Genomic DNA, 27,085 nt, shown 5'->3' with positions numbered 1-27,085 from the left:
TCCCTGTAGAATTTTGTCAGTTGGTACAGTCGATACTCCTCCCCTTCTGCCAGGAGGTCGGAGATTGTAAACTCTGGCTCTGCGAATATAAAAAAGTGTATGTAGACACAAACTCAAATCACCCTGGGCTCCAGCGCTTTCACCCAAATCAACAAAAAATAAAGCCTTGAGCCTCAGTGTTCACCTGCCTTCAGCTGGAAACTTGGATTTTGTCTTAATCTCCAAAACTGGCCTGAAAACCGACCCAACAATGTTCTGGGCATTACGTTACCAGAAGGACCTCATTCAATACAAAACATCCTGGCAAATACATTTCCCTTAACTCACATCCTGGAAATACTCTCTTCATCTGGAACGTACATTTCCTCCAATACACAGCCTGGAAATCCTCAGAGCAGGAAGTACATTTCCTGCAGTGGGGTAATGGTTGCCCACTGCACCACATGTACCACACCCACACATACCCCCCCCCCCCCCCGCCCCCGACCAACCCTCCAACAAGGAATCACATTTACCCTCCTCAAAACTCAAAAATACAACTGCAGACGCTGTGGATCAAAGAATATGTACACAACGCTGGAAGAACTCAGCAGGTCAGGCAGCATCCGTGAGAAAAGAGTAGCCGACGTTTCGGGCCGAGACCCTTCATCATGACCCTTCCTGATGAACGTCCCTTTAGAACAGGGATGCGGAAATAAAGGATCAGTGGAATTTATTGTCATGGCTAGTTGCGGAGCCCATCCTACTGGGTTTATTTAAAGCGGAGGGTGACAAGTTCTTGATTAGTGAGGTTGTCAAAGGTGACGAGAAAACGCCAGGAGAATTGGGTTGAGAGGGATAATGTATCAATCATGATGGCATGGTGGAGAAACATCGATGAGCCGAATAGTATAATTCTGTTTCTATGTCTTGTGGCATTGTGGCCAAGTTTGGTGACGAACTAATGGTGAATATCGTTTTTCATGACTCACATACCAACCTGTCTGGCGTCCCTGGGGCAAAAGGCGGAGGCTCGGAAGTGATTGTTTCAAAGATGGTCTCCCAGATAAACATGGCGCGATGAAGATGGGAGTCGAACCCACGCATGCAGAGCACAATGGATTAGCAGTCAATCGCTTTAACCACTCCGCAAATTCTTGCTCTTGTGATTGGAGATTCTGAATTTCTTCAGAGCAGTTACAAACTCTGCTTCTGATTCACACATTCGTTTTCAGATTCTATGTCGATTTCCTTTGCTCGCTGTGATTACCAGAATTCATGGACGTGGATAAGGAAAGTGTAGAGAGATTTGTGCCAACCACAGGAAACTTGGAAATAGCTAACGCAGGCACCTTCGGCGCTATGGACGTGCTGTGGCAAAAGGCTCCAGTCCGTGCTCCGCCACTCGGAGAAGCTGTAAGTGTTTTCTGTTGTATAATAAGATAAATGTATGTTGAATTAAATAAAATTTCAGTAGCTTTGTTATCATATTGCTCGTTTTCAAGTGAACAGATATTAAGAGAATTTGCCACCTGGCTCTAGAATGACGACTTTCCGTGGATTGGGCAAATGCAATAACTCGATAGTTACTGCATTCCAAACATGCTGAAGGGCACCTCCGGCTGTGCGCAGCCGCAGATTCGAACACCCAACGCTAACACGACACAAACACATGGCTGTTCGGTTCTGGATTACAAACCAACGGCTGAAATATCTAAAAAGAAATCGAGTTCACTCTATCAATAATGTATTAAATGTGGTGGGCCATATTCACTTATTCCATCACAGAATATAACGAGGCCGTAAAAGACAGTGGTGTGGGCATTTTACAATTCCTTTCTGTGTGACAGAAAGAGAATACTGAATTTAAACGTACAGCCTGAAGCAGGAATGAATGGAGAGTTATTAAGAACAATGATCGAATGTTCACCTGGGATAACAACACTGCATACCAGTACTTTTAGTTCGGTCAGGAAACCATTCTACACGTGGAAACTCCTGGCAGCAGTCAGTATGTTCCCTATTTTTTCCATTGGAATTTCCCACAGAATGGGGCCATGTGGCCTAATGGATAAGGCGTCTGACTTCGGTACTTGATTCGAAGTCATCAGAAAATTGCAGGTTCGAGTCCTGTCGTGGTCGTTTTGCCAGATTGGTGATTTTGGTTTCATTCTGTCTCTCACTCTCTGCAACAAGGTTGTCCCAGTTCCGCGTGGGGATTAATCGAAGTATACCACCTCAGTGGAAAAATTAATTCCACGTCATTGTTATACGCATCACATACGTCTGGTCTGTGAGGTATTTCTGCAAACACTTTCATAAACAATTCACTGGAGCTTCTCAGATGTTCGGGTGGAGCTGTTGTTGGGACGGTAAGTTTATTTCACATTCAGCTCTGTCTCCGAGCCCACCTTTTCGGCGAGAATTCGCCACCCAGTACCGACTGTACATTCTCCTGTCTCCAACCCTCCACCTATTCTTGGACTCAGCGCGCTGTTTCTCTGTTTGCTCTGGATATCTTCATCACTAGTTGCCGACGGGGCATCTCCGCCTCAACATCAGGAATACTCACTTCAAATCGAACCTTACCCGGTGTGAATGCACTTCCCCTCCAATCTGCCAATATCAGTGTCAAAGTTACAATCGATCGCACTGTCAAAGTGGTTGCTGTTGTAGATTGGCGGTCTGACCTCTGCATGGTGAGAGCAGGTGGTACTAGATGGTAATAGGACCTAGTTGAGTCATTACCTGTTCAGGTAAACACATTAGAAAGTTGATACCAACTCACTGGAGACAAGTAAACCCGAACGTTGAAGTCAGGACCTCTGTGCACGTGGATGTTGTCTGCTCATAGCGAGTTGAAGGGCGTGCCGATGTACAGTGCAATCAGCTAAATCTCTTTGCCGTGCTGCCCACTCAATCCGAGCAGGAACCATCCCCGATCTGTTCTCAGGAGTGTTCAGCGCGAATTCCGCCAGTTCGCCTCGAGACGGCAGTATTTCCGCTAGCATTTCCTTTTCCTCCATGTCACAGGAAGCTACGGCTTTGTCGGTCACTTGAGCGATGGAAATTTACACTGGGGTATCGGATTCATTATCGAACGTGCTGTGGTTCTGACGATACCGGAGATATAATGAAAAAAGAAAAATAAAAGGGAGGAAGAGTTTAGTAATCGGTAGGAGGTGAAGGTCGGGAGCTGCGTTCGCCTAAGGTTCTGTTCCCGTGCTCTGTCACTCCCGGATTCTAAACTAGTTTTATTCTACCTGATGCCATGTTCTCTGACGAGCGCCAATTCTATAGTGTCAAGATGGAAAACACTCCGACTGCCTCCGGGAAGAACTTAGATATTATGTTTATCAATTAATGGAATAATTGACAGAAACGGACATTTCTTTACACCGATGAACTGTTGCTTGAACTTGGTCTGCGTTACCCCGTAAATAAAAGTGTTTGTGCAGCAACTTAATGTCAGCAGCATCTCTCCGGAGTTGGTCTGTGCTTAGATGTGGGAATTCCGAGATATCTCCAGCGTTCCTGATAAACACATCTGCTCCAGGGTGGGGAGCAGGTGGTCGCAGTGATCTGGTGTCTGGCACTCTGGTAGCATGGAAGATCAGGGAGATGAAGAGGACTGCAGTGGTGATGGAAGATGAAATAGTCAGAGGATCAGAGGCTAGATTCTGTCGACTCGACAGTGGCGCCTGGACGGTATGTTTCTCCGAGGCGTCAGGGTCAGGGAAGTCCCTGATCGCTCCACGGCATTCTCACAGGGGAGTGTGAGCAACCAGAAGCCGAGTTACATCTGACCACCGATGACATACACGGGGAAATAAGCAGACACTGAAGAGAGATTTTATGGAGCTAGACAGAAAGCGGACAAACAGGACATTCAAGGTATTTATATCCAGACCACTGCCTGTGCAGTCGCCAAAGGTAAGGATAGGATGATCTGGCAGGTGCATGTGTGGCTGAAGAACTGGTGTAGGAAGGAGGGATGGATTATCGGGATCTTTTTTTAGGGAAACATCTGTGGAGGCCGGGTTATAAGGTAGAAATTGATAGATACTTGATTAATCGGGGCATGAAGGGTTACGAGAAGACAAGATTGGGCTGAGAGAGATCGGAGCAGACTCGATGATCCGCCTCTTAGAGCTTAGAGCTTTTTTCGAGTATGTTCCGGTCTTATTGTCTAAAACACAGCTAGACCGGGAGGGTCAGTTGGGAGATAACCCGACAGGACGCGTCTGATCGCAGAGTGTCAGCAGAGGATAGAAACCGGAGGGATTTGGCGAAAGGTATTTGCCGGGGAGGGAGTTGAGTGATGATTGCAGAACGCAGCAGAAATTGGACAAGGGGCATGGATAGCGAGGGTGGCACTTCACATGGTTTAGAGCGGAACAATTTTCAGGCTTGAGCGCGGCACGGGGTCATTTGTTCTCTCATGTAGCTGCATCCACTAGTTAAAGTGGAGACCGGTGCATACTTAAATGATGAAGGAGCTGTGGGCGATGGGGTCCGGCATAGGAGAGGAGCTGAGACATGGGAGGATTAACCATGGTCATGCAGATTGCCAGCGCTAATTTTAGGGGCCGTTTGTGCTGTGCTCTGCTGCGAGTACCGGAACAACCACAGGGTCGGTCCCTCGCAGTTCGCAGGCACCGAGTTTTCTCTGTGTCCCTCACTGTGTTATCGAGATGGGTGGACAGTCAATCTCCCAGAACTGTTACTCCTCCCTGAACTCTCAGTGATCAACCCTCCGACGCTCCACCCATTCCTCAGGGGGCCACTGCGCAGGATCGGAAAGGCTACAGAAAGTTGCAGTCTCAGCTAAATTGATGTCGGGCATTGTCCTCTCCAGCTCCAAAGGCATTTCGGCAGGCGATGATCAGAGATAGGGCATCGATCACTAAGTATGCCCATCACCCAGGACACGCAGTCTTCTCATTGCTACCGCCAGGGGGAGTTAACGGTGCCTGAACACCCACATTCAACATTTCAGGTACAGTTTCTTACCCTCCGCCATCAAATTGCTGAATAGAAAATGAGCTCATATATACGCCCACATAATTTTCCTCCCTTTATGAACTACGTATACATGGAAAAATACGTAATTAATATTGATATATATTTCTCAATGTAATTTATTCTTTTATAACTTTGTATTTTCTGTCTTAGTGCCATAAGACAACAAATGTCTAGATATGTGGCAGTGATATTAAACCTGATTCTGACATCCCCACCGTCAAACCCTCGGTAATCAGACTCTCCGAACTCATCCACCTCCCCCCTCCCATCACCTCCACAGTCACGCCCAGTCACAGCTCCCTTCTCAGATGTTGCTGATTACGTCTCCGAGACCCTCGTCCTCTCTTCAACCCAATACTTTCTCTCTCTAAACAATTATCAGCCCCTCCGACAGCAACATCACCTCCAACGGTATCCACACCACGCCCCTCCCTGGCCACTCATCGAATGTCCCCTCTCCACACGCTGATTCTTTATATCACTGTTCTCTGATTCTCATTCCAGATGTCACTGTCTCTCTGCAAGATACCGTTATGGGTTTGCTGCTTCGCCCCGAGTAGATTGACAGCCCTGCGAAAGGATGGAGGTGGTTAAGAGTGGGTATGGCGTCTGTCCAGTGATAGCTGTTAAGTCCGGCATTACCCCACGGGCAGATGATCCTCCTGCGCTCTGACTATCCGAGCCATCAACTCTGACCTATCTAACCTCACGGCATGTAACACCAATATGGTGGGAGAGACCATTTGGGCTGTAGGCCCACGTTAGTAATGTGACTGACGGTGTACCGTTCCTGCTCCACACGACCCTCCCCGCACCCCAGGCGGCGTCACTATCAGCTGACAGTTTTCCACAGAGTGGCTCAGGGTTGGAAGGGAAGAGGGGTGAGCTGTTATTGTGGGTGTGTCAGCATGCTGTTTTCACTGCCCTAGGAGCTGGTTATTCCTGGTGGCGCTGAATGTACCTTCCCAATGAACAGTCGGATTTGACAGGAGCCAGCTTTTGATAAGAGATGCAGACCAAGTTAATGCAAACAGCGTTGGCTTTATTGATTCATGCAGTTAATTTGGGAAACGGTTATACCACCGCGGGACATATGTCAGAAAGGCAGTGTGGTCAGTAGTGAGCTCCGAGAAGGAGCTGCCACATGCCGTGGAAAAAGAAATATTAGAACCCCTGCTACCATCAGAGTACACGAGAGTGTTTACAGTTACATCAACACAGGAAGTGGATCATATCAAACATCCGCCGGCTGTTCTGCCCAGTATTTACACAGCTCTGGTGCCGAAAACCCGTGCGGTCCGACGGAAGTGGCCCGTGTCTCTTGACTTTCCGCCGTGTACTCGCATAAGAAACACAGACATCCACTCGAACCTCAAACGTCAGTCTGGGATTCCTCGCGGTTCTGGACGTGTTCTCTATCGTACTGTTACGCACGGAATGAAAGAGATCCTAGGAAACGTCCAATCTGTCTGGAAGTCGTGACAAATCGAACCAGGCCGACAAGGTAACATCATTTCTGGGCCACATCGCATTACAAAGGTCAGATAGTCCTGTGTCAGCCGAAGGACCACAGTTGCCAACGTCCCAGAACTGGGCTCCGAATACAGCCACTCTGCGGCCCCTGTGAGAGTAGGTGATGATCCCACACGGGTTGGTCACGGATATTCAGTGTCTGGCATTACCCCACGGGTGAACAGGCCAGTGCTGAGATTACTGAGTGGCGGTGTTGGGAGTAAATTAACAGTGGAGAGCATGTAGAAAGCGGCGTTTAACAGGAAACAAGCGGAGGATCCAAAGCGTCCTCGTTGGCCTCACTGGGCCGGGCAGTCGAATCCGCCGGTGGCAACGAACCATATCTCCTGACTGAAAGATATAACAGAGAGTTGAGGGGAATGTTCCTGAGTGTGGAAGAGCAGTCCCTTTACTGAAAGTATTGTTCTCTTCATCAGTAAACCAGTTCCCCTCCAAAGAAAAAAAAACAGCGGCGTCACAGAAGCAACGGGTGACTTATTGCTAGAATTTTCTAAACTAGAAACTCTCGTGTCTGTAGTATGACTTCCTAAGCCCATGGGATTCTTTGTTTCCGCCCTCACAAGCAAAATCACATCCCTTCAATATTGTAGTGACCACAGGTGTACACAATCCTGCAGATGAAGTCTAAGCAACATGATGAACAGTTGTAAGGTGATCTCCCAACTCTGGGTGCCAATGATTTTACAGCTGCAGGGCAACGGGTCAGACATCTTCACCATCTCTCTGTTTGTGTCTCCAATCCCACCGATCCACCTACATTTATCCAGACGGATCCATTATATGTCACCTTTCAGCTGTCTTACAATTTGGGACCGTGTCAGACCTCTTGTTTACCTGTTCAAAACACCTGATCAAATTTATGGAACGTGATTTTCCTTCTACAAAGACACCCTGGCTATGCCTAATCACTTCGACCTTTCCAAATAGAGGTGGATCCGGTATCCCAAAACCCGCTTCGGTAACTAGTTCGCCTCATGAACTGGAGGGAAATCCTGCAGACAGGTTTGATAGAGGTGGCGGGGAACGGAAACATAATTCGGGAGGGAAATGGGAAATGTCAGAGGGAAAAAACAGTGGCGTATTGGGACATTGTGAGGAAGGAGAGGCGGTGAACCTACAGACAGTAGGTTGGATTGTACTGCGCCTATTTTAATGCGAGAAGTGTGGGAACAATGGAGCTGTATTTCGAGAGCAGCTCAGTACATGGAACTACGGAGTTATGGCCATAACTGAGGCTTTGTTGTTACAATGGCAGGAATCGCTTCTGGATGTTTCAGTGCTTCTATGTTTCAAACGGGACTGGGGGAAAAGTGCAAGAGTCAGATAATCTCACAGCAGCACAAATGGAGGAGTCGTGATCGGATCATTCAGTGAGTCAATGTGAATGGAGGCAGAATCCGGAAGAGTAGATATTCTATTAGAAGTATGAAGTAGACGGACCAGTTAAATAGCCAAATAACGACCGAGGAACAATTCAGGAGATTGATTTTGGAAATATGTAAGCATAAAGACGTTTATTATTGTGACATTAACCTCCATTATATTGACTGGAACCTCCTTAGAGAAAAAGGTTTAGATTGGCAGAATCTGTTCGAGCAACCCATAAGTGGTTTCGACTCATTAGTGGCAGTACATATGAAGGAAACACCATATTAGACCAATGAACCAGGTCATCTGCCATATTTCCCGATGCGATACTGCCAGACCTCCTATCACAGACAGTGACCACAACTCCTATTCTTTACCCTGGCATTGAATGAGGATAGGAAGAGACGGTATTATAAATCAGTTGATTGGTTGGAGAGCGAATTATGATGTGATGAGTCAGGAAGTTGGAAAGATAATCTGGGAAGAGATATACACAGGGTAATGCACAACTGAACTGTGGAATTTGTTTTTTAAGGAAGAGCTAGCATGTTCTTCTGGATAGGTTTGTCCCATTGAGACAGGGTCGGCGATGGTAGAGTGAAGGAGTCATGGTTGACAAGAGATAGTCCAGAGAGAGGAAGAAGCAGACTTAAGATTTAGGAAGCAGGGATCAGAGAGGTTTCAAATGAACTACAAGTTAGCCAGGCAGGAGCTTAGAAACCCAAAGGCCATTTACACCTATGTAAAGATCAGACGGATGACTGTGTAGGACTGATCAGAGTAAATATGTGCCTGAGGTCGGCCCAGACAGTGAAGGTCCTTAATGTATATTTTCATTCAGTGTTCACAATTGAGAGGGAATTTTTCAAATGTGAGCATGATGCAGAAGAGGCTGATATGCTTGAATATATCGATGTTTAGAAAAAGGATGAGCTGAAATTTTCGAGAACATTAGGGTACATAAATTCCTATTGCCGGAGGGGATGTATCCCAGTTTTCTACAGGAAGGGACGGAAGATACTGCTGCACCTTCGATAATGACCTTTCTGTGTCATCTGGCTATTGCAATAGTATCACGGGATTGGACGTTGCCAGCTGTTATTCCTTTGACCTAGGAAAGAAACAGGGTAAACGCTGGGAATTACAGACCAGTAGGCCCAACGTACGGTCAAACTGTTGGAGGATATATTTCGACAGTATTTCTGGACAGTTGAAGAACGATAGTCTGATCATGGCTGTAAGAGGGCCAGGACATGTCTCAGAAACGGAATCAAATTTTTAATTATTAGACAAAGCATACTGATGAAGATTTTAGGAAAACTTTCTCAGCAGACAAACATGGCTCCTGTAGATAGAACTAACTTACCCACAGAAAACAGAGTGTGGTAGCAGGTGGAGGGTATTTCGCTTGCAGGTCGGTGACCAGTGGTGTTCTGCAGAAATCTGTTCGGGAAGCGGGTGATTAGGCTGTTCCATTTCCAGATGACATTTCGGGATAGTGTGGATTGTGATGTAGGTTACAACAGGGCAATGAGGAATGCAAAGTTGGGCTGAGAATTGGCATCTCTGAGCTCAATGTGGAAAAGTGTGAAGTGATACAGTTTGCAAAGTCGAATTTGAATGCAAAATGCAGGGTTCATGACAGGTTCATTATCAGTGTGCAAGAACAGAGTCATCTTTAGTTTCACGCTCATAGACTCATCAATGTTGACACACAAGTTGAACAGGTTGTTATGAAACTGTATGAGATGTTGGCCTCAATTGTCGAGGGGTTGAGTTCAAAGCCACAAGTAATGTTGCCGCTCATTTAAACTGGAGATATTGTGCTCAATTCTGGTCGCCTCATTACAGGAAGTATGTAACAGCTTTCGAAGCTGAAAAACGGAGATTTACCAGTATGCTGCCTAGACTGGAGGGATATTCACATGAGGATAGGTTTAGCGAGCTATGGCTTTTCCTTTTAGAGTGAAGTGGGTGAAAGGCGACTGCGTAGGGTTGTACAAGTTAAATGGTATAGGTCATGTGGATGGCCAAAGACAATTTTCCCAGTGTGGAAATAACTATCAGGAGATATAATTTTAATGTATTTAGACGGAGGTATAGGGGCTGCCTGGCGTATGTATTTACACATAATGGTGGGTGTGTGGAACGCGGTGTCAGGAGTCCTGTTAGAGACAAATCTATCAGGTACATTTAAGAAACTCTTAGACACATGTATAATAGAAAAAAAAAGACAGCTCTTAGGAATGAAGGTCTTGAGTCGGCAACAATCAAGGATAAAGGGCGAACATAGAGGCCTAGTGTTCCATATTTTCTGTTCCTGACCGACCGTCAGCGTGAGCACCCACCTGATACCGCAGCGCCTCTGATTCATTAACAGACCCGATCACAGTCACAACATTCTCCTGTCACTTACCCTGTAATCCAAGTAGGGATCACCACTGAGTCCCTAATCAGGGGTTGTGGAAAAAAAAAGAATTAGAGACCGCACACCATCCAGTTAACTGAGACCATCTCTTCCCTGATCACTGCCACCCGACGCCTGAACCCTTCCAAAGATGCTCAGTGGCAGCGCCGGGATACCAGCCCACCTTCCGTCTGGGCACACTGACCCCTGACGAGTCAACATCAAGTTCAACAATCCCACCAAATTCCTTCCCTCTATTGATGCCGGAACTGGAGAGTTCTCTCGAACACTGACCGAGCTTCTCTCTAGGGACACACAGTGTAGCCTTTCACACCGTTTCACCCCTCGGGGGAGCAGTGTGATAAGCGAGCCTTCTATCTGACACCGCCAGAGCGTTCCCAACATTCCGTAGGCATGGACACCCAACCGATACTGCAGCGGCTCTGGTTCATTTACCGCCCCGCTCGCACACAGAACATTCCACATCCATTTACACTCTTTTACCTAAAGCTGCAGACCTGTTTCAAGGATAAGATGAAGGTATAGAATTAGCGAGAGACTCTCAGCTCAACGATAGATGTAGTTTTGAAGAATGAGCTGGAAAATCATGGTCCATTGAACGGCCTGGTTAGAGTAGCTGGAGAGAGGACGTTTCCTATGGGGGGTTGGGGATTGGAGCAGAGGGCGTAGCCTAAGAGAGGATGAAGAATTCCTTTCGCTAGAACATAGAAGATAGATTAGTACAGAACAGTGCAGGCCCTTCGGTCACAATGTTGTTGTCGACTCTTAAACCCTGCCTCCCATCTAACCCCCCAGCTTAATAGAACATGCTGTAGTACAGCACAGCACATGAGGATCAGAAGATGCTGAATTTGAAGAATTCATTGCCATGGATGTGGAGGCCGTGTTTGTGATTTTATTTAAGGTGGAGTTTGATTGGCTTTTGATTTGTAAAGGTAACAAAGTGCAGAGATTAAAACAGGAGAAATGAGGCGAGCGTGATAACAAATGAGGCGAGATAACATGGTGGAGAGTCTCGATGGGCCGAATGGTTCAATACTTCTCCCACATCTCATTATCTTATCGAAAACTAATTATTAATCGTCCGTGTACCGCTACCTGCTGATGAGATTTTTGAGTCATTATTGAGGGTGAAACTTTGGAGTATCTTATGATAAAACAGTCTCAGGCCAGCAGTGTTTTGTACAGGGGAGATCTTGACTGAGAAATCTGTCTGGAAAATTTGAAAAGCTTAAGAATTTTTTGCAGGGCTCTGTGGTCGAACAGCATTCATTCATTCAACTTTAGAGTCGAGGACAGTCGTTCAAACGGTCCCTTCCCTTTGAAAGAGCAGCGTGAGGAGATGGGGTTCACCATGGGAGAGTTTCCACCCCTCTGTCAGCGTGAGCACCCTAATGATACATTGTCTCTGATTTATTTATCGACCCGCTCACAGAGACAATCTTCCTCATGCATTTACTCACCAATTCTGAGCCTTTGGCCTCGAATTTATTGGTGCCAGAATCTGAAGAAGCCTCAGTCGTGTGCAGCGAGGTGAGCCCGTAGACGTGGTTCACTGCTCGCTCAGCAGGACGTACACAATGCCGCCTCGCACAACACGGGGATTCACGGTGCCTTCATGCGAGGTGTTGTCTTTAGATGGGATAGTGATAATGGTCTGATTCTGACAGTGCATGAAGTGACTTTGCAGGAAGTTGGGACAAAGATGCGGACTAACTGTGTCTGGACATCCAAAACGGGACACTACATGGTGGCTCTGCTTTATGCTCTCCGTAGTCTCGGAGCACCAGCAATGAAATTCAGATCTTTTGCCCGGGACAGGGATTGGGAGAGGGAAGAGTGGTTGTTGGTTAACCTGGGTGAAATCTCGTGTTTCACTTTCCAGTGCTGTATCTGCATGGGGTTAAGACGTTTGCTATTGGTGACGTGGTGAGAGTGATGGATTCACCCTCGGAGTAAGTGTTCCTCACACCACGGAGTGGGGTTGTCCTGTGGAGGCATGCTGCTGTCATTGGATATTGGGAAACTGTGGGTTCTGATGAGGAAGCTGTGCATATGATATGTTAGCTCCGGAATCTTGCGAGCTGCCCCAGTACATTCTAGGAAAGCCCATTGGACACTGATCGTAGAAAAACCTAAATAAACGTGTCGTTGTATGACCTACCTCAAGCAGGAATACAGGAAGAAGTTGGAATTGTTGACATGGACTTTCTGCGCAGTGATCTTGCGCTTGTAATCAACTAGGTCGGAAAAGTGAAACCAATGGCTTTTCATGGCGAACACATCCATCATTGGTAAACGAGTGACGAACACCTGAGAGATGCAAACAGCGTAATATGGCAACAGGGAAATTCCGATTCACCAGCCCCCCGCTTTCCACCCTGTTCTTCCATTCAATCAGTTGTCAAGTCATATCTGAGATCACTTTGCAGTTCCACTCACCGCCCAGATTCCGGACCAGCGATACTTCCCCCTACACCTCCTCTCCCTTTATCATCCCGGAACAGAAACAATCGGTTAGAAACGCACCCACCATGACTACTGCATCTACCTCAGGTTCAGATTCAGATACACTGATTTATCACACTTCCTCGCCTTTTTTCAGACCGGCCTGTCGTTTCCTCAAAGAATACCGGCATATTTGTCAGGCATGATTTCCCGTTAAGATAATCATCCTTTTGCACCGTGTGCATTTAAGTAACCCCAAACTCTTCCTTCATATTGGACAGCAAAGGCGTCTTGAGGTGCCGAATTCCACACCCTCCTGGAAAACATTGACATTATTCGGTGCTGACAGATCTCTATGGCTTAATCTCAAACACCTGAACCAACTCCAGTTTTTCCTCCTGGTCAAGTACTTGTGTCTGATTTCAGATGCTGTTAAAGAAGTTACATTCAGACGATTCTGCAAGACTCCTTCCTGAACACCTGCCTCTCTAGAGATTGAGGGGGGTGGGGGGTCAGACACAATACAACGTATGTCCGCTTTCAGCTGGTACTCACTCGTGGGTCGGTTGCTGTTGGAGGATTGTCCCAGAGCTCTTCGGGAAGCATGTAGTAGACTGCAGACGCTCCATGCCCGGTGAATGAAATGAGAAATTGTCCAGTCAGTTGGATCTCCATCCCTAAAAGTGTTGCAGACTATTATAATCCTTAATACATGTCTTTGGAAACACTAATATACTAAAGCATTAGTTTCAATACAAACTCTACGTTCCGCGGTGTTGTGACTACATTACAAGCTATTTTAAGATCAATCTGAATCATCGCTCCCACACAGACCTCCATATGCTTATCAAGGAGTTTCCTAAGTGATCTATTGTGCCTGCCTCTGACACCACCCCGGGCAACACACCACATGCGTTCTCAATAACCATGTCAATTTCTGCTGCAGATCTGTGGTGCGGATCCCAAATTTCCTTCTACAATCTAACTTCACACTTGTCGGGGTTGAACAACACCTACTCTTTATTAGCCTACCACCACATCCTGTCTCCGTCCTGCTGCAGCGTACAGCAATACTCCACATTATCTCCAGGTCAGCAAAGCTTCTTGCCACCTGCAAGCTTAATATTCCAATTTACACTACCTCATCTAGTTCATTTTGAGTCATGGAGTCATCGAGTTATAGTAGAGGACAGCACGGAAACAGGCCATTCGTCCTATCTGCTCCGTGCTGAACGAGTTAAAGTGCCCGATTCCTTCGATCACCACTGGGATCCTAACCCTTCATACTCTCCCCATCTATGTTAGTATCCATACTTCGCTTAAACTTTGAAGAGCTCGCATGCGCCAATATTTGCTGCCAGGTCTTTAAACGTTGCCATAACTTTTGAGTTAAGACGGATCCCCTCAAACTTTTCAACTTTCACTCTTAACCTCTGCTTTTATTCCCACCTAGCCTCGGTGGAAAACACCTGAATGGTTCAACCTATCTATACCCATCATAATTAATAAACCTCTGTGATATTTCCTCTAAATATTCTATATTCCAGAAATTAAAGTCCTAACCAATTCAATATTCCCTTATAGCTAAGGTCCTTAAGACCCAGGAATTCCCTATAAAAATTCTTCTGTTCTCTTGCAAACTTGTTTATTTCTCAGTTTTGACAACTTAAACATAACTTTGCATCTCCTTTACCCAATACTTTTAGTTAAGACCAATTTACAAACATCTCTTATTACGACCCGATCAACCTGTGACGCTATTTTCAGTCAATTATGGACCTGTAATCCCAGATTCCTTTGCTCTGCCGCACTCCTCAGTGCCCAGTCTTTCACTGTTTAAGATCTACCGTGGCTGGTCTGACTGAAGTTGCAAATCTCGCACTTGACTGAATTAAGTTCCATCTGCCGTTTTAAGCACAATTTCCAGCTCGCCCAAATCCCGCTGCAGGCCATGACAGTATTCCTCACTGTCTACTATATTCCCGATCTTAGTGTGGTCCCTGAATTTTACGAATCGAGTTAACCACATTATCATTCAAATCCCTTAGATAGATGGCAAACAACGACGGACACGGCATCAATCCCTACGGCTCTCAACTAGTCACAGGTCTCCAGCCAGAGAGGCAACTATGTACTTCGCTTCTCCGCAAGGCCAGTGTCCAATTCAAATTACTACCTAATCTTGAATGCATCGAAACTTCTTGACCAAACGCCCACGCGGGCCCTTCTCAACTGGATTACTGAAATCCATGTATAGAATGTCCATAGCCTTGCTTTCATCAACTTTAGTGGCAACGGCCTCAATAACGTATAGGCAGGAAACTAAGCTGATTAATCCTCATCCATGTTAAAACAGATACTTATGTATCCATTTGATTAGAATACCTTCAACTAATTTTGCCACTATTAGTAGCCGGCTGACCGCCCGATAGCTTTCTGCTTCATGATTACAGGAAAAACATTACCTATACTCCAGTCCTCTGATACATCACATACTGCTGACTATCACTTTTAACAAGCCGGTGATGTTTCCACTTGTATCCCTAAGCTGCGACAGGGCAACAGACACGTCCTCCTCTGTGAAGATGTTTCCGCTTTGCCTCTGTGCTATAGATGCTGTAGCGGTCTACTGACTAAATACAGATGAAAAAGAAAAATCATTTATGACCTCCCCACTTCTTTTGACTATACACATGGAATACCATTCAGTTTTTCCAGAGGAATAACTTTTGTCCTTTGCAATGCTTTTGTTCTTAACATATATGTAGTATCCCCGATCATTCCCCTTTACTTGTCTGTTGGGGAAAACTCATGCCTTCCTTTGGCACTCCTGATTCCTTTTTATGTGTTCCATTGCATTAGGGTTACTCCATAAAAACATATGTTGTTCCTACCTGCTTATACATGATAGACATCTCCAGTTCCTCTCAGCCTGCGCCTCCACATCTCTAGATAACCACGGTTTTCTACACTTGTAATTTTTACCTTTTACATACAAGCATTGTACTCTCATAACGACAATTTTCAAAGCCTCCAACTTAACAAATACATAAGTGTCTGAAACAGCCTGTCCCAGTTGACAGACGACAGATTCTTTCTGATACCATCAAAATTGGGCGTTTTCCTACCTTCCGAGTTTTGCTGTTTGAGATAGTAGTGCAGCGGTACCACGTAAGGTCTGAGATCGAAGCCCAGCCTGAAGTGTATTCCGACCCAGACCGATTCATTGTAATGGCGGATCTGTTGACGGAGGATGGAGTTCTTACTGTACGGATTTGTAAGAGGGGTTCGGTGATGTGCGTTTCAGAATTGAGGAGGAAGGCCAGCTTACGGGGAGGCAGAACGATATGAGCATAGCAACGGACGGAATGTCATGACACTGACCAGCGTAAGGGCTTAAAGTGGCAGAAGTTCCTCTGAACAGATACACTCAGTAATGCGCACATGTATCAATAGTCCCTTCGTGGTCCGAACGTACCCTGGCAAGGCGGCAGCGTATTGTAACAACCAACTAGAGTTTTATAGGACTCGCAAATGGGTTCAATTCCCCAACGTCCACATCATCATTCTCGGCTGTAAAGAATTCTCCGTTCTCCCCGTGCTCGCGTGGGTTTCCTCCGGGTGCTCTGGTATCCTCCCATATTACAAGGATGCATTGGTCATGGAGAGTCATTAGTGGGAAGATATGTTGGCACTCGAAGCGTGCCAATCCTGGCGAACTACTGCAGCACATCCTCAGACTGTGTTAGGCGCAAATGATATCGGTGGATTTACTGTATGTAGCAATGTAGCTGTGACAAATCGACCAAAGAACAGGGAACATAAGGAAGTAGAACAGGCCCTTCGGCCCACAGTACTGAGTTGGGTCAATTAAATTCGTAATCAACTGGTTAACTAAGCTAAGTTCCTTTCTCTTCACATTGTCCTGACCCTAACATTTTCCTTCGTGTGCCTCGGGAAAATCTCTAATTTATCTGTTTCCACAAAAATGAGAAGGATGAAAGAGATACCTGTATGAGGGCGGTCTGGCAGCTCTTGGGCTGTATTTCCTGGAGTTCAGGAGAATGAAGGGGGATCTCGTAGAAACAGTTAGAATGTTAGAAGGCCTGAACAGAGTAGATATGGCAAGTGGAAGATTCTAGGACAAATTGGCACGACTTCAGAATTGAAGGACGCCCTTTTAAAACTGAAATGCAGAGAAGTTACTTTATTCAGAGGGCGGTAATTTGTAGAATTTGTTGCCACGAGCAGTTTTGGAGGCAAGGTCACTGGACGTATTTAAGGCAGAGATAGACAGGTTCTTGATTAGCCAGTGCATCAAAAGGTATGGGGTAAAAGCAGTGGAGTGTGGATGACTAGAAGAATTGTATCAGCCCGTATTTGAATGGTGAAGTCTAGATGTGCAGAATAGCCTAGTTCTACACCTATATTTTATGGCCTTATGGTCTAACAACGCAGGTCACACACTCGAGGCACTCAGGGCACTCGGGGTGAAAAATGTTGTCTGTAAAACCTCATAGAGTCATAGAGAAGACAACACAAGCCCTTCAGCAAACTAATCCATGCAATGACTATTACAACTGCTGCTCCAGTCGACCTGCACTGGGACCAAAGTCTTCCAGACCCCTATCATCCATGTAACGATCCAAACTTCTCTTAAGTGGTCAAATCGTGTTCGCATGTCTCACTTGTGCCGGTAGATCATTCTACACTCTCACGAAATTCTGAGCGAAGAGGTTCCCCCTCATTTTTCTTTTAAACATTTCAGCTTTCACGCTCGACCCAGGAGATTGGTTGTAGTCCCACGCTAACCCAGTGGAAAAATCTTGCTTGCATTTACCCAATGTACACCACTCGTAACATTGTAAACATCTTTCAAGACCACTCTCAATCTTTTATCTTCCAGGAAATACTTTCCAAACCTTTTCAATGTTTCCTTGTAATGCAGGTGCTCTGGATACGGCAATATCTTTGTAAATTTTCACTGTACTGTTTCTTAATTACATCTTTCCTGTATGAAGCTAACCACAAATGCAGTCAATACTCTAAATTGGGCTTTACCAACGTCTGAAGCACCTTCAACACAACATCTCATCTCCTGTACTCAATACATTAATTAATGAAGGTCAATGTGCTGAATGGTTTCACGACGACCCTATCTATACATGGCGACACTTTCAACGATTTATGTACCGTATTTCAGATCATTCTGTTCTATCACACTGTTCAGTGTCCTGATGTTCACCATGTAAAACTTATTGTGTTTAGTCCTGCCAAAGTGTAAAGCCTCGCACTTCGCTGCATTAAGTTCTACCTGCCATAATTTAGGCCATTTTGTCAGCTGGTGCACATCCCACTGGAAGCCAAGATAGTCTTTCTCGCTGCCCACTGCATCCCCAGACTTGGTGTCATCGGCATTTTGCTGCCCCAGCTAACCAAATTATCATCAGTCGCGTTGATATAGATGAAATAAAACAACAATAAAACAGCAAAGCACAGCCTATAACACATCAATTATCCCAGGGCACAGTCTGAGAGACATCCATCTTCTGCCACTGTCTGGTTTCTCCCACAATGCCTTGCCTTCATCCATTTATTTTCCTGGTAACTTCCTGATAAACTTATAAGTTGGTTAGAAATAAACTACCAGGCACGAGCCATTGCTGTTGGTACTTAATTAGTCAACGTCTATCCAAATACTTCTACATCAGGTCCGTTGGAATAATTTCCAGTTTCCTCAACTGATGTCAGAAATTCCCGTTTATAATTTCGTGCTTGACGTTTAAAGCCTTAAAAACAGCGGAATAACATTTGTTATCCTCTCATCCTCTGGTATCTCTCCAATTGCAAAGCATGTTTTAAATGTTTCTGCTCAGGCCCAAGGAATGTCTGAGCTGGCTGCCTGTGGTGTCCGAGGGAGCACATTATTAGTTCCTGGGTATTTATCCTGTCTGGTCTGCCTCAGGTTAGAAAACACCTCTTCATCTGTAATCTGTACAGAACCCATGATGTTTCTGCCACTTTGCCTCACTTCCATAGAATCCGTGCGCAAATCTTCAGGAAAAACAAACATCCCCCATCTGTTACAGCTTTGCACATGGATTCTAATCTTCCAGCGGAGCAATTCTGGCCTTTGGTAATCCATTCGCTCTTAACATTTCTGTATAATTGCTTAGGGTTCACCTTGCCTACTGTTATGCCTTCGTTTAGTCCTCCAGAATCCTTCCTCAAGTGCTATCTTGCAATTCCTGTACTCCATAGTCACCTCATTGGTTCCTACCTGGCTATACTTATGAAGTACATTTTTTTTCTTTTTCTTAATCATGGCCTCAATAACTTTTGAAAACCAAGTTTCTCTACACTTGTTACTCTTCACTATTATTCTGACATGCGCATAGAAGTTTTGTAGTCTCAGTACGTTTTTGAAGTCCTTCCACCGACAGAGAAAAAAAAACTCACAATTGACGGCCTCCTGCATACTTCGATGCTATTACCACCTCTCACGTAAAACACATGTCAGAGTTACTTCTCAAACATTTAAACCATTAATGACCTCGCCCCAGTTACCACCGCTTCAAGAAAGCATTCCGAGTGTGCGCAAATTCCTACTAGAGCACGGACCCACTAATTCAGTAATCATCCTAGTAAAGCTCCTTCGTACCCTCTCCAAAAGACACATCTTTCTTAAAGTCCTTAAATTACACTTCATCCTTCCCTCCTTGGGTGAAGTGGGGCCAGGGTGGGTAGTCAGCTGGTTGCAGTTCTCCAGCTGTGTCTGACTCCCCAGTGCTGAGGGATGAGCAGCTCCATAGTTCAGAACCAATGACGGAGGAGTAGAGGCAATTTGTCCCTACGGTCTGAGGAAGAATGACGTGGACGGGAATCTGCACATGGCGGTGTTGGGTAATTTGAGGCTCAAGTGTCAACAGTGAACAATGATCTGTGACAGGGAGGTTCTCTGGGGAACGGATGTGGCTGAAGGAGAGACGGGACTTCCGGGGGAAGGAGGAAGAAGAAAGTAATAGTCAGCGATCACATTACCTCATAATCCGCAGTGGTGCAGAGGACATCATATCCCAAGCAATGACTGGAAGCAAAAACACAATGAGAGAGTCAGAAGCTCAATAGACAACGCAGACAAGCATCCCACACATTCCACAAAACAGTGGATTCTCTGATGTGTGCCGTCAGAAGAGAATGGCTGTCAGATCAAACCCGACAGAGTAACAAGGTATGACATTAAGAGAGCTGTGTGCTAAATATGGGGGATGTTATCTGGTGGGAGGCTGGTTTGCAGAAAGACACCGTGCTGGATAGGGGACCGCAAATGTATTTTTTGAAAGGAGCTTGGCTCTTAGCTCTCATATTGTATGTTGCCAAGTTTCTACCGTTACTGATGTGGCTCGGTACAAATGTTTAATCCAACTACTCAGTTGTGGTTCTTGCCTCGGTTTCCGTCGCAGGGAGAATCAGGATTTAAGCGATATGGATTGAAGAGGCGGAGTTTGTGACTGGAAGCCGGGTTGGGGACGGCGGCTGGTCCCGGAAAACTGATTGAAGGAGGGAGGCGAGGCAGGCAGTGCCTGGTCGGAGGCAGTGCATCTCACGGAGGCAGCACTGGCAGGGATACAAGGAGTCGGGATAGGGCGGCAGATGGTGGGACTACGGCAGGAAAGGAATTTGATTCTCGTCTTACTCTTTGCTGAAGCCTTCCACACTGGCCAGCGAGGCGACAAGCAGAAACACGGGCAGCATTGTTACCCTATGAGAAACAGAAGCAGTCACTATCCAGTATTTGCCATGGACATAAAGCCATTCAGAGGGTTATACAGCAAACAGCCCTTCGGCCCGCCGAGCCAGTTCTAGTACTCAACAGCATTGTATTGCGAAATAATTCGTACATTGGCTATAATCCCACTATTTTAACTGGCTCATCTCGATACGGGGGATGGAGTGTCAGTGTAACTCTACCCAAGCACTATCCTCCGCACTGCACCGTAGCGGATTCTGGTTAGCATCCTCGACAGCAGGAGAGCCAGTCCTAGTTGATTCCGGTCACTTATCAATCCTGGTGAGCCTCTCACTCCGCCTCCTCGATCTATACTGTGTGCTACTGAAACCTCTGCTACATGGGATAACGTTCCCGCCGTGTGAACTATGCATGCCCTACATCGGTTAGAACACCTCAGGTAGCCTCCTCCACTCCAGGAAAAGACAGAGTTTCTGTCAGAGAGATGGGTAAGGAGGGAGTGCAAGAGGATAGGCGGGAGAGGATGAGTGATTGAGTGGAATTTGACGGACATGGTAAGGAACATATAAGAGTGGGTTGAGGGTAGGGCTAGTCGGACAGAAGGAGGGGGTTTGGTGTGGAGTGTAAAAATAAGCTTTACACTGTACCTCGTACATCAGATAAACCAATTCAGTCAAATCTCAGCCGAGCAGAGATGTTTCATTTCTAAAGAGCCTTCCCACCTTCTCTGCTGCCCAGATCAAATTACGTTTCTCTCCCTCGTCAGTTCTAATGAAGTGTACTTCATCTAATGTCTCTTCCCTTCCTCTCCTGACAGCTCCTGTCTGCCATAAGTATTTATTTATTGCAATTTACAATGTTTCACTCTCACGCTCTGCTGTTGGAACAGAAGAAGAAATTGCACCAAATATGTTAACGATGATACACTTCATTCTGAGATTGATTGCCAATGTCCTCCCTTGATGATGGAGCAGATCCCTGATCCAAAACACCTGAGTCAGGGGAAACATCCTCGCTGACTCCATCCTGCTGAGACTTTACCCATTGGACCGTGTCCATCTGTCTATTCATTTATCTATCGATCTATTGATCTACACATCTGTCGGTTGGTTTATCTATCTATCTATCTATCTATCTATCTATCTATCTATCTATCTATCTATCTATCTATCTATCTATCTATCTATCTATCTATCTATCTATCTATCTATCTCCCTTTACCTATGTACTTATTGGGAATTTTCTGTCTTTGCACTGTATTGCAGCTACAAAAGCACGTTTCACGTCACACAGTGAATGTCAGTGATAATAAATAGGATCCCGAATTCTCAAACAAGACAAAACCTGCAGAAGCCGGAAATCAGAGCAACGCACACAAAATGCTGGAGGAACTCTACAAAGCAGCAGCATCTATGGGGGGATAAAATGTTTGGTGCAAGAGACAGATGGCCATAGAAGAAAGAAAACAAAATTGGGGAGGAGCACTAGAGGGAGGTGACAGGTGGGCAAAGATATTAGGTGAGAGGGGGAAAGGGGGATGGGAAATGATAAAAAGGGGAGGGGGCGTGGGGACATCGGTTTTGGTGCCGTCAGGTTACACCTCCTCAAACGGAATATAACGTGTTGTTCCCCCAACCTAAACGTTGCCTCATCACGACAACGGAGGAGGCCATTGATGGACTTATCGGAGTGGGAATTTGAATTGGAATTAAATATCAGTGGCCAGTGGGAGATCCCGTTTGTTCTGGTGGACGGAACGTAAATGCTTGGTGACGCTGTCTCCCAATCTCCGTCGAGTCTGGTCAATATACTGGAGGCCTCACCGGGAGTGACAATGGCCTTTGTTCTGAGACTGATGTCCATGGAAGAAAGAACAAAAAATGGGGTGTGTGGGGGAAGGACTACCAGAGAGAGGCGATTGGCGGGCAAGCAGATAAGGTGAGCGGCGGAGTAAGGGGATGGGAAATGGTGAGAAGGAATTAAGCGTGGCCTCATCACGACACTGATTGATGGATATGTCGGTACAGGAATTGGAACTGGAATTAAAATCGCTGGCCACTGGGATATCCCGCTTGTTCTGGCGGACTGAGCGCAGGTCTTTTTCAAAGCCGTCTCGCAATCTACGTCGAGCCTTGTTGATGTACACGAGGAGACACTGGGAGCACAGAACATAATAAAAGATCCCAACAGACTCACAAGTGAAGTGTCGTCTCATATGAAAAGACTGTTAACAGCTCTGAATGTTAGTGAGGGAGGTGCAGGGGCTGGTGTAGTACTTGTTCCGCTTACAAAGATAAGAGCCGGGAGGGAAATTCAGTGGGGAGGGACAAATGGACAAGGGAGTCACGTAGGGGCGATCCGTATGGAAAGATGGGGGGGGGGCGGGAGCTAGAGGAACTATTCCTTGTTCAACCCTACTACATTTAAAAACTCCATCCCCGTCTCTCAATTCCTACGTCACCGCTGCATATGATCCCAGGATGAGGCTTTTCATTCCAGTGGTCATCCATTTTAATTCCCCCTCCCATTCCCATTTGCTGTACGTCCATCCATGGCCCTCTCCTCTGTCGTGATGAGGGCACACTTAGGATGGAGGAACAGCACCTTATATTCTGTACGGGTGGCCTCCAACCTGATAAGCTGAACATCGATTTTTCAAATTTCCAGTAATGCCCTCCAAACCACCGACCCTCCTCCCCCCCCACTTTCTATGCCCCATCTCCTTTTCCCTCTCTCACATCTCCTTGACCGCCCATCGCCTCCTACAATTTTTTTTTCTGTCTTAAATGGTCCTGTCTCTTTCCCATTCCAAGCTAATTATTTCATCACCACTGGCTCCCCGCCAGGTTTCTCCTAACACCTAGTGTTTCGCTTTCCCCACCCAGCGCCTTTTAAATCTACTCCTCAGCTGTTATTTTTTCTCCAGTCCTGCCGAAATGTTTTCGGCCCGAATCTCAGACTGCACTTTTTTTTTCAGTGATGCTGTTTGGCCTGCTGAGATCCTAAAAGCATTTTTTGTGATTCTCATTCTGGTTATCAATAGAGGAGAAACCAGTTTCCATCCCTCGGGAATTTTCACTAAAGCTGTCAACAATACGATGGGTACATCAGCAAAATACAATGCACAAAATTAGACGCATTGACGTGCCCGGGGAGAAGTATAAGGTATAGACTGGGTTAGTGACTGTTCCCCTATGGTGATCTTTATTCTCTGGGTATGGTGCAACAGCTCCACTAACTGGCATCACCAGCAACAGATCTCTTTTCATTTAATAATGACTATGTCTTCTACACCAAAGACGATGCCCTTATAGCTATCCACAGGGTTTTCCATTCCCACACACTCACTCAGATGCTCTGTATTCCCTTTCATTATCCCACACCCTGCCCTTCGCTCATACCGTCTCTTTAGCTAGTGTGGTCAGAAACCTTGGTAATAGGACCTGTGACAGTTCAAGGGCTGACGACGCTGGGACCTGAGCACCACTGACCGTGATTTCCCTCTTCCCATAAACTGCGCACATGATAGAGATGCACATAGACCCACTGTTCGTTGTGTGGTTATTAACCGAGCCCCAGGTGTAATCTCACCGACATCTCCCACACGCTGATTTGTCTGAAACAGAGTCTCTTTGGATGGGATGAAGATGATATGGGAGGGTGAAGATCGAGGTGGATACATATATTCTAGTAGAAACGGACGGCTGGGGGCGGGTTATTGCATAATGGGGACAGAGACGGAGGGACGAATGGCAGCGAGATAGACAGTAAGAGAGAGAGATAGAGAGAGATGAAATTGTAAGACGGATACTGGAGGAAGTGGGAAAAAACTGAATATTAACAGAGATAGAGAGGTAGGAGACGGTGTGAGTTAGATGGAGTGGGACAGAGGGAGAGGAGAGAGATATGAAATTGAGAGAGAGAGAGAGAGGACAATATGTACAGCATAATCCCTAGTCTTTACCATCCAGTGACTGTAGTTCCCCTGCAGAGACACTAAGTGCTACGGCTTACCTCAGAGCTGACTTGCTGTACTGGGTGTGCGTTTGCCCAGAGTCTCTAGGTACTGAGAAATGACACAGGCTGCTGCTATCCGGAACAGTCAATGCAGGAGAAGAGAATTGTGATTTTAATTATCTTTCATCTCTGCGTATGGTGCAACAGTTCCTGAAACTGGGCATCACCACCAACATATCTCTTTTCATTTAATAATGACTCTGTCTTCTGTATGAAAGTAGATACCCTTATAATAATCCACAAGATTTTCCATTGCCACCTTCCCACACACTCAGCGGCTCCGTATCCCCTTTCATCATCCCACCCCCTGCCCTTCGCTCATACCGTCACTTTGGCTAGTGTGGTCAGAAACCTTGGTAATAGAACCTGTGACACCCCTCAGTTCATGAGCTGACGTCACTGTGACCTGAGCACCACTGACAGTGATTTTCCTCGCCCCATAATCTGCGCACATGACAGAGATGCATGTAGACCCAGTGTTCCTGGTGTAATTATTAACCGAGCCCCAGGTTTAACCTCACAAACATCTCCGGCATGCTGATTTGTCTGATACAGAGTCTCTTTGGATGGGATGAAGACGATATTGGAGGGTAAAGATCGAGGTGGGTACATCTATTTCAGTAGAAACGGAGGGCTGGGTGAGGGATATTGCATAATGGGGACAGAGAAGGAGGGTCGAATGGCGGAGAGAGACAGAAAGAAAGAGAGATGAAATTGTAAGACGGATACTGGAGGAAGTAGGAGAGAAAGGAGCCGGAACAGAGATAGAGAGGTAGGAGATGGTGTGAGTAAGAGAGAGAAAGAGAGGACAGAGAGACATAGAGAGAGAGAGAGAGGGAGAGGGAGAGGGGGTGAGAGAGAGAGAAAAAAAAGACACTATATGTACAGTATAGTCACTTGTCTACTGCCAGACGCTAAGTGCTACGGCTTACCTCAGTGCTGACTTGCTGTACTGGGTGTTCGCTTGTCCAGAGCCTTTATATACGGAGGGATGACACGTGCTGATGCTATCCAGAACAGCCAATGCAGGAGAGGAAAAAACAACTCGTGATTTTAAGTATTCCAACCGCAAGTATTGCATCATCGAATGGAGCTACATTGTGCAAACCGAGGACAGTATGTGAGACAAAGCTTCCAAATTAACCTGAGTCACTTAAGCAAATGAGAGAAGGCATCAGCATCGTTAGAGTCCCAGGTTGGTCGTCATTGCTTTTCCGCTGCACCTGTTCTGTTGTTCTGGTAAAGACGCTCAGTGATGTTATTGGAGTAGAGTCCAGGGTAGAACTGTCCACCCACAGGTCGGATCCAGTGGCAGGAGTTGAGGAAACGACCTCAGATAAAAACCCTCCGTGCAGCAATACCGACTGCGAAACTGTGCGCTCATGTAGACTCACGGTAAAGAATGACCCCGGCACGTTCGACTGCACAAGAGACGGTGGCGCAGGTTCCCCATGCGTTTCAAATTAAACCAAAGCATTTTTCCGGGCGACACTCAATGCCGATTAGGATTTGGACCGTCTGCGAACACGCTCTGTAATTGACTGAATCGGAGAAGCACAGGGTTTCAGTTCAGAAACAACCAAGCGATCTTACCTTAACCCACCTTCCTGGACGATTTGAAATTAAACGCTACATCACCAATGAAGCTAAAGCAATTAATACAATAGCAGATCTCTTTTCGAAAATTAGGAACTTATGCGTGAGTGCGTGCAATGCGCTGCTGGCAATGGTGCTGGAGGCGGATATGGTAGGGTCTATTAAGATATGTAGGTAGGTTCATGGATCTCAGGAAAATAGAGGGCTATAGGTAAGCCTAGTAATTTCTCAGGTAGGGACGTATTCGGCACAACTTTGTTGGCCGCAGGGCCTGTATTGTGCTGTAGGTTTTCTATGTTTCTATGTTACTCTGGACAAGGTAAGTACAGAACATTAAACAGCGAGAAAGAAGTAATAGAGTAAGTCGAATTTAAAACCGATTAGCATGATACCATACAACAGATAGATGACAATGAAAGATATAGGTATCTAGGTGTCAAAGCAAAAAAAAAAAATCCGACTGCTACAGAGTCAAACCTTTTCACAGAATTTACTTCAGGCTTAAGAAAATCTGGCAAACATAGCTCAATAGTAAACATAAAACAATTGCAATAAACACTTCCGGTATATTTGAAATAACGTCTTCACTTGGCAATATATTTCGGCTTGATATCAATCTGGAAAACTTACAAAGAAAAATAAGACCTCAAAGGAGAAAATTTTAGAAAGAAAAATGTTCACTCCAGCACACTTAGGTTAACATTACCGAGGACAGAAGGGGAAGAATAATAACAGACATTAAACAATAACATGAAACCCCACCAGTTTCCCTGGCTGTGTAAGTCTAGTTTAATATACACTTCGATCTGGCCTAACCCGTGATATTGAGAGGGCTCTCCCACCGGATACACCGTTTTGTGTGGATGCTGTGTACTTTGCTGTCCCGTTACAAAGTCAGTGCCAAGAAATAATAGACAGCACGCGGCATAAGATAAAAGGAA

At 45.9% G+C, this 27,085-nt stretch overlaps 1 protein-coding gene and 1 non-coding gene across 2 annotated transcripts; one reads left to right on the top strand and one right to left on the bottom strand.

The window, feature by feature from the left end:
• Positions 1-2,032: 2,032 nt before the first annotated feature.
• Positions 2,033-2,121, top strand: trnar-ucg (transfer RNA arginine (anticodon UCG)). The gene is given in 2 exon segments: positions 2,033-2,069; positions 2,086-2,121. It is a non-coding gene; the product is annotated as a tRNA-Arg (tRNA).
• A 3,926-nt stretch (positions 2,122-6,047) lies between these two features.
• LOC132377478 (uncharacterized) lies at positions 6,048-25,646 on the bottom strand. Its single transcript, XM_059943754.1, has 8 exons — positions 25,481-25,646; positions 20,478-20,543; positions 19,823-19,868; positions 15,910-16,021; positions 13,337-13,458; positions 12,498-12,646; positions 10,322-10,354; positions 6,048-6,867 (listed from the first exon to the last, which is right to left on the bottom strand). Exons 1-8 carry the CDS (start codon positions 25,630-25,632, stop codon positions 6,816-6,818), a joined length of 732 nt encoding a protein of 243 aa, XP_059799737.1. The 5' UTR covers positions 25,633-25,646; the 3' UTR covers positions 6,048-6,815.
• Positions 25,647-27,085: the final 1,439 nt, after the last annotated feature.

The sequence above is a fragment of the Hypanus sabinus genome, chromosome 18 (genome assembly GCF_030144855.1).
Source record: "Hypanus sabinus isolate sHypSab1 chromosome 18, sHypSab1.hap1, whole genome shotgun sequence".
NCBI lineage: Eukaryota > Metazoa > Chordata > Chondrichthyes > Myliobatiformes > Dasyatidae > Hypanus > Hypanus sabinus.
This window is presented reverse-complemented; position numbering and strand designations above follow the sequence as displayed.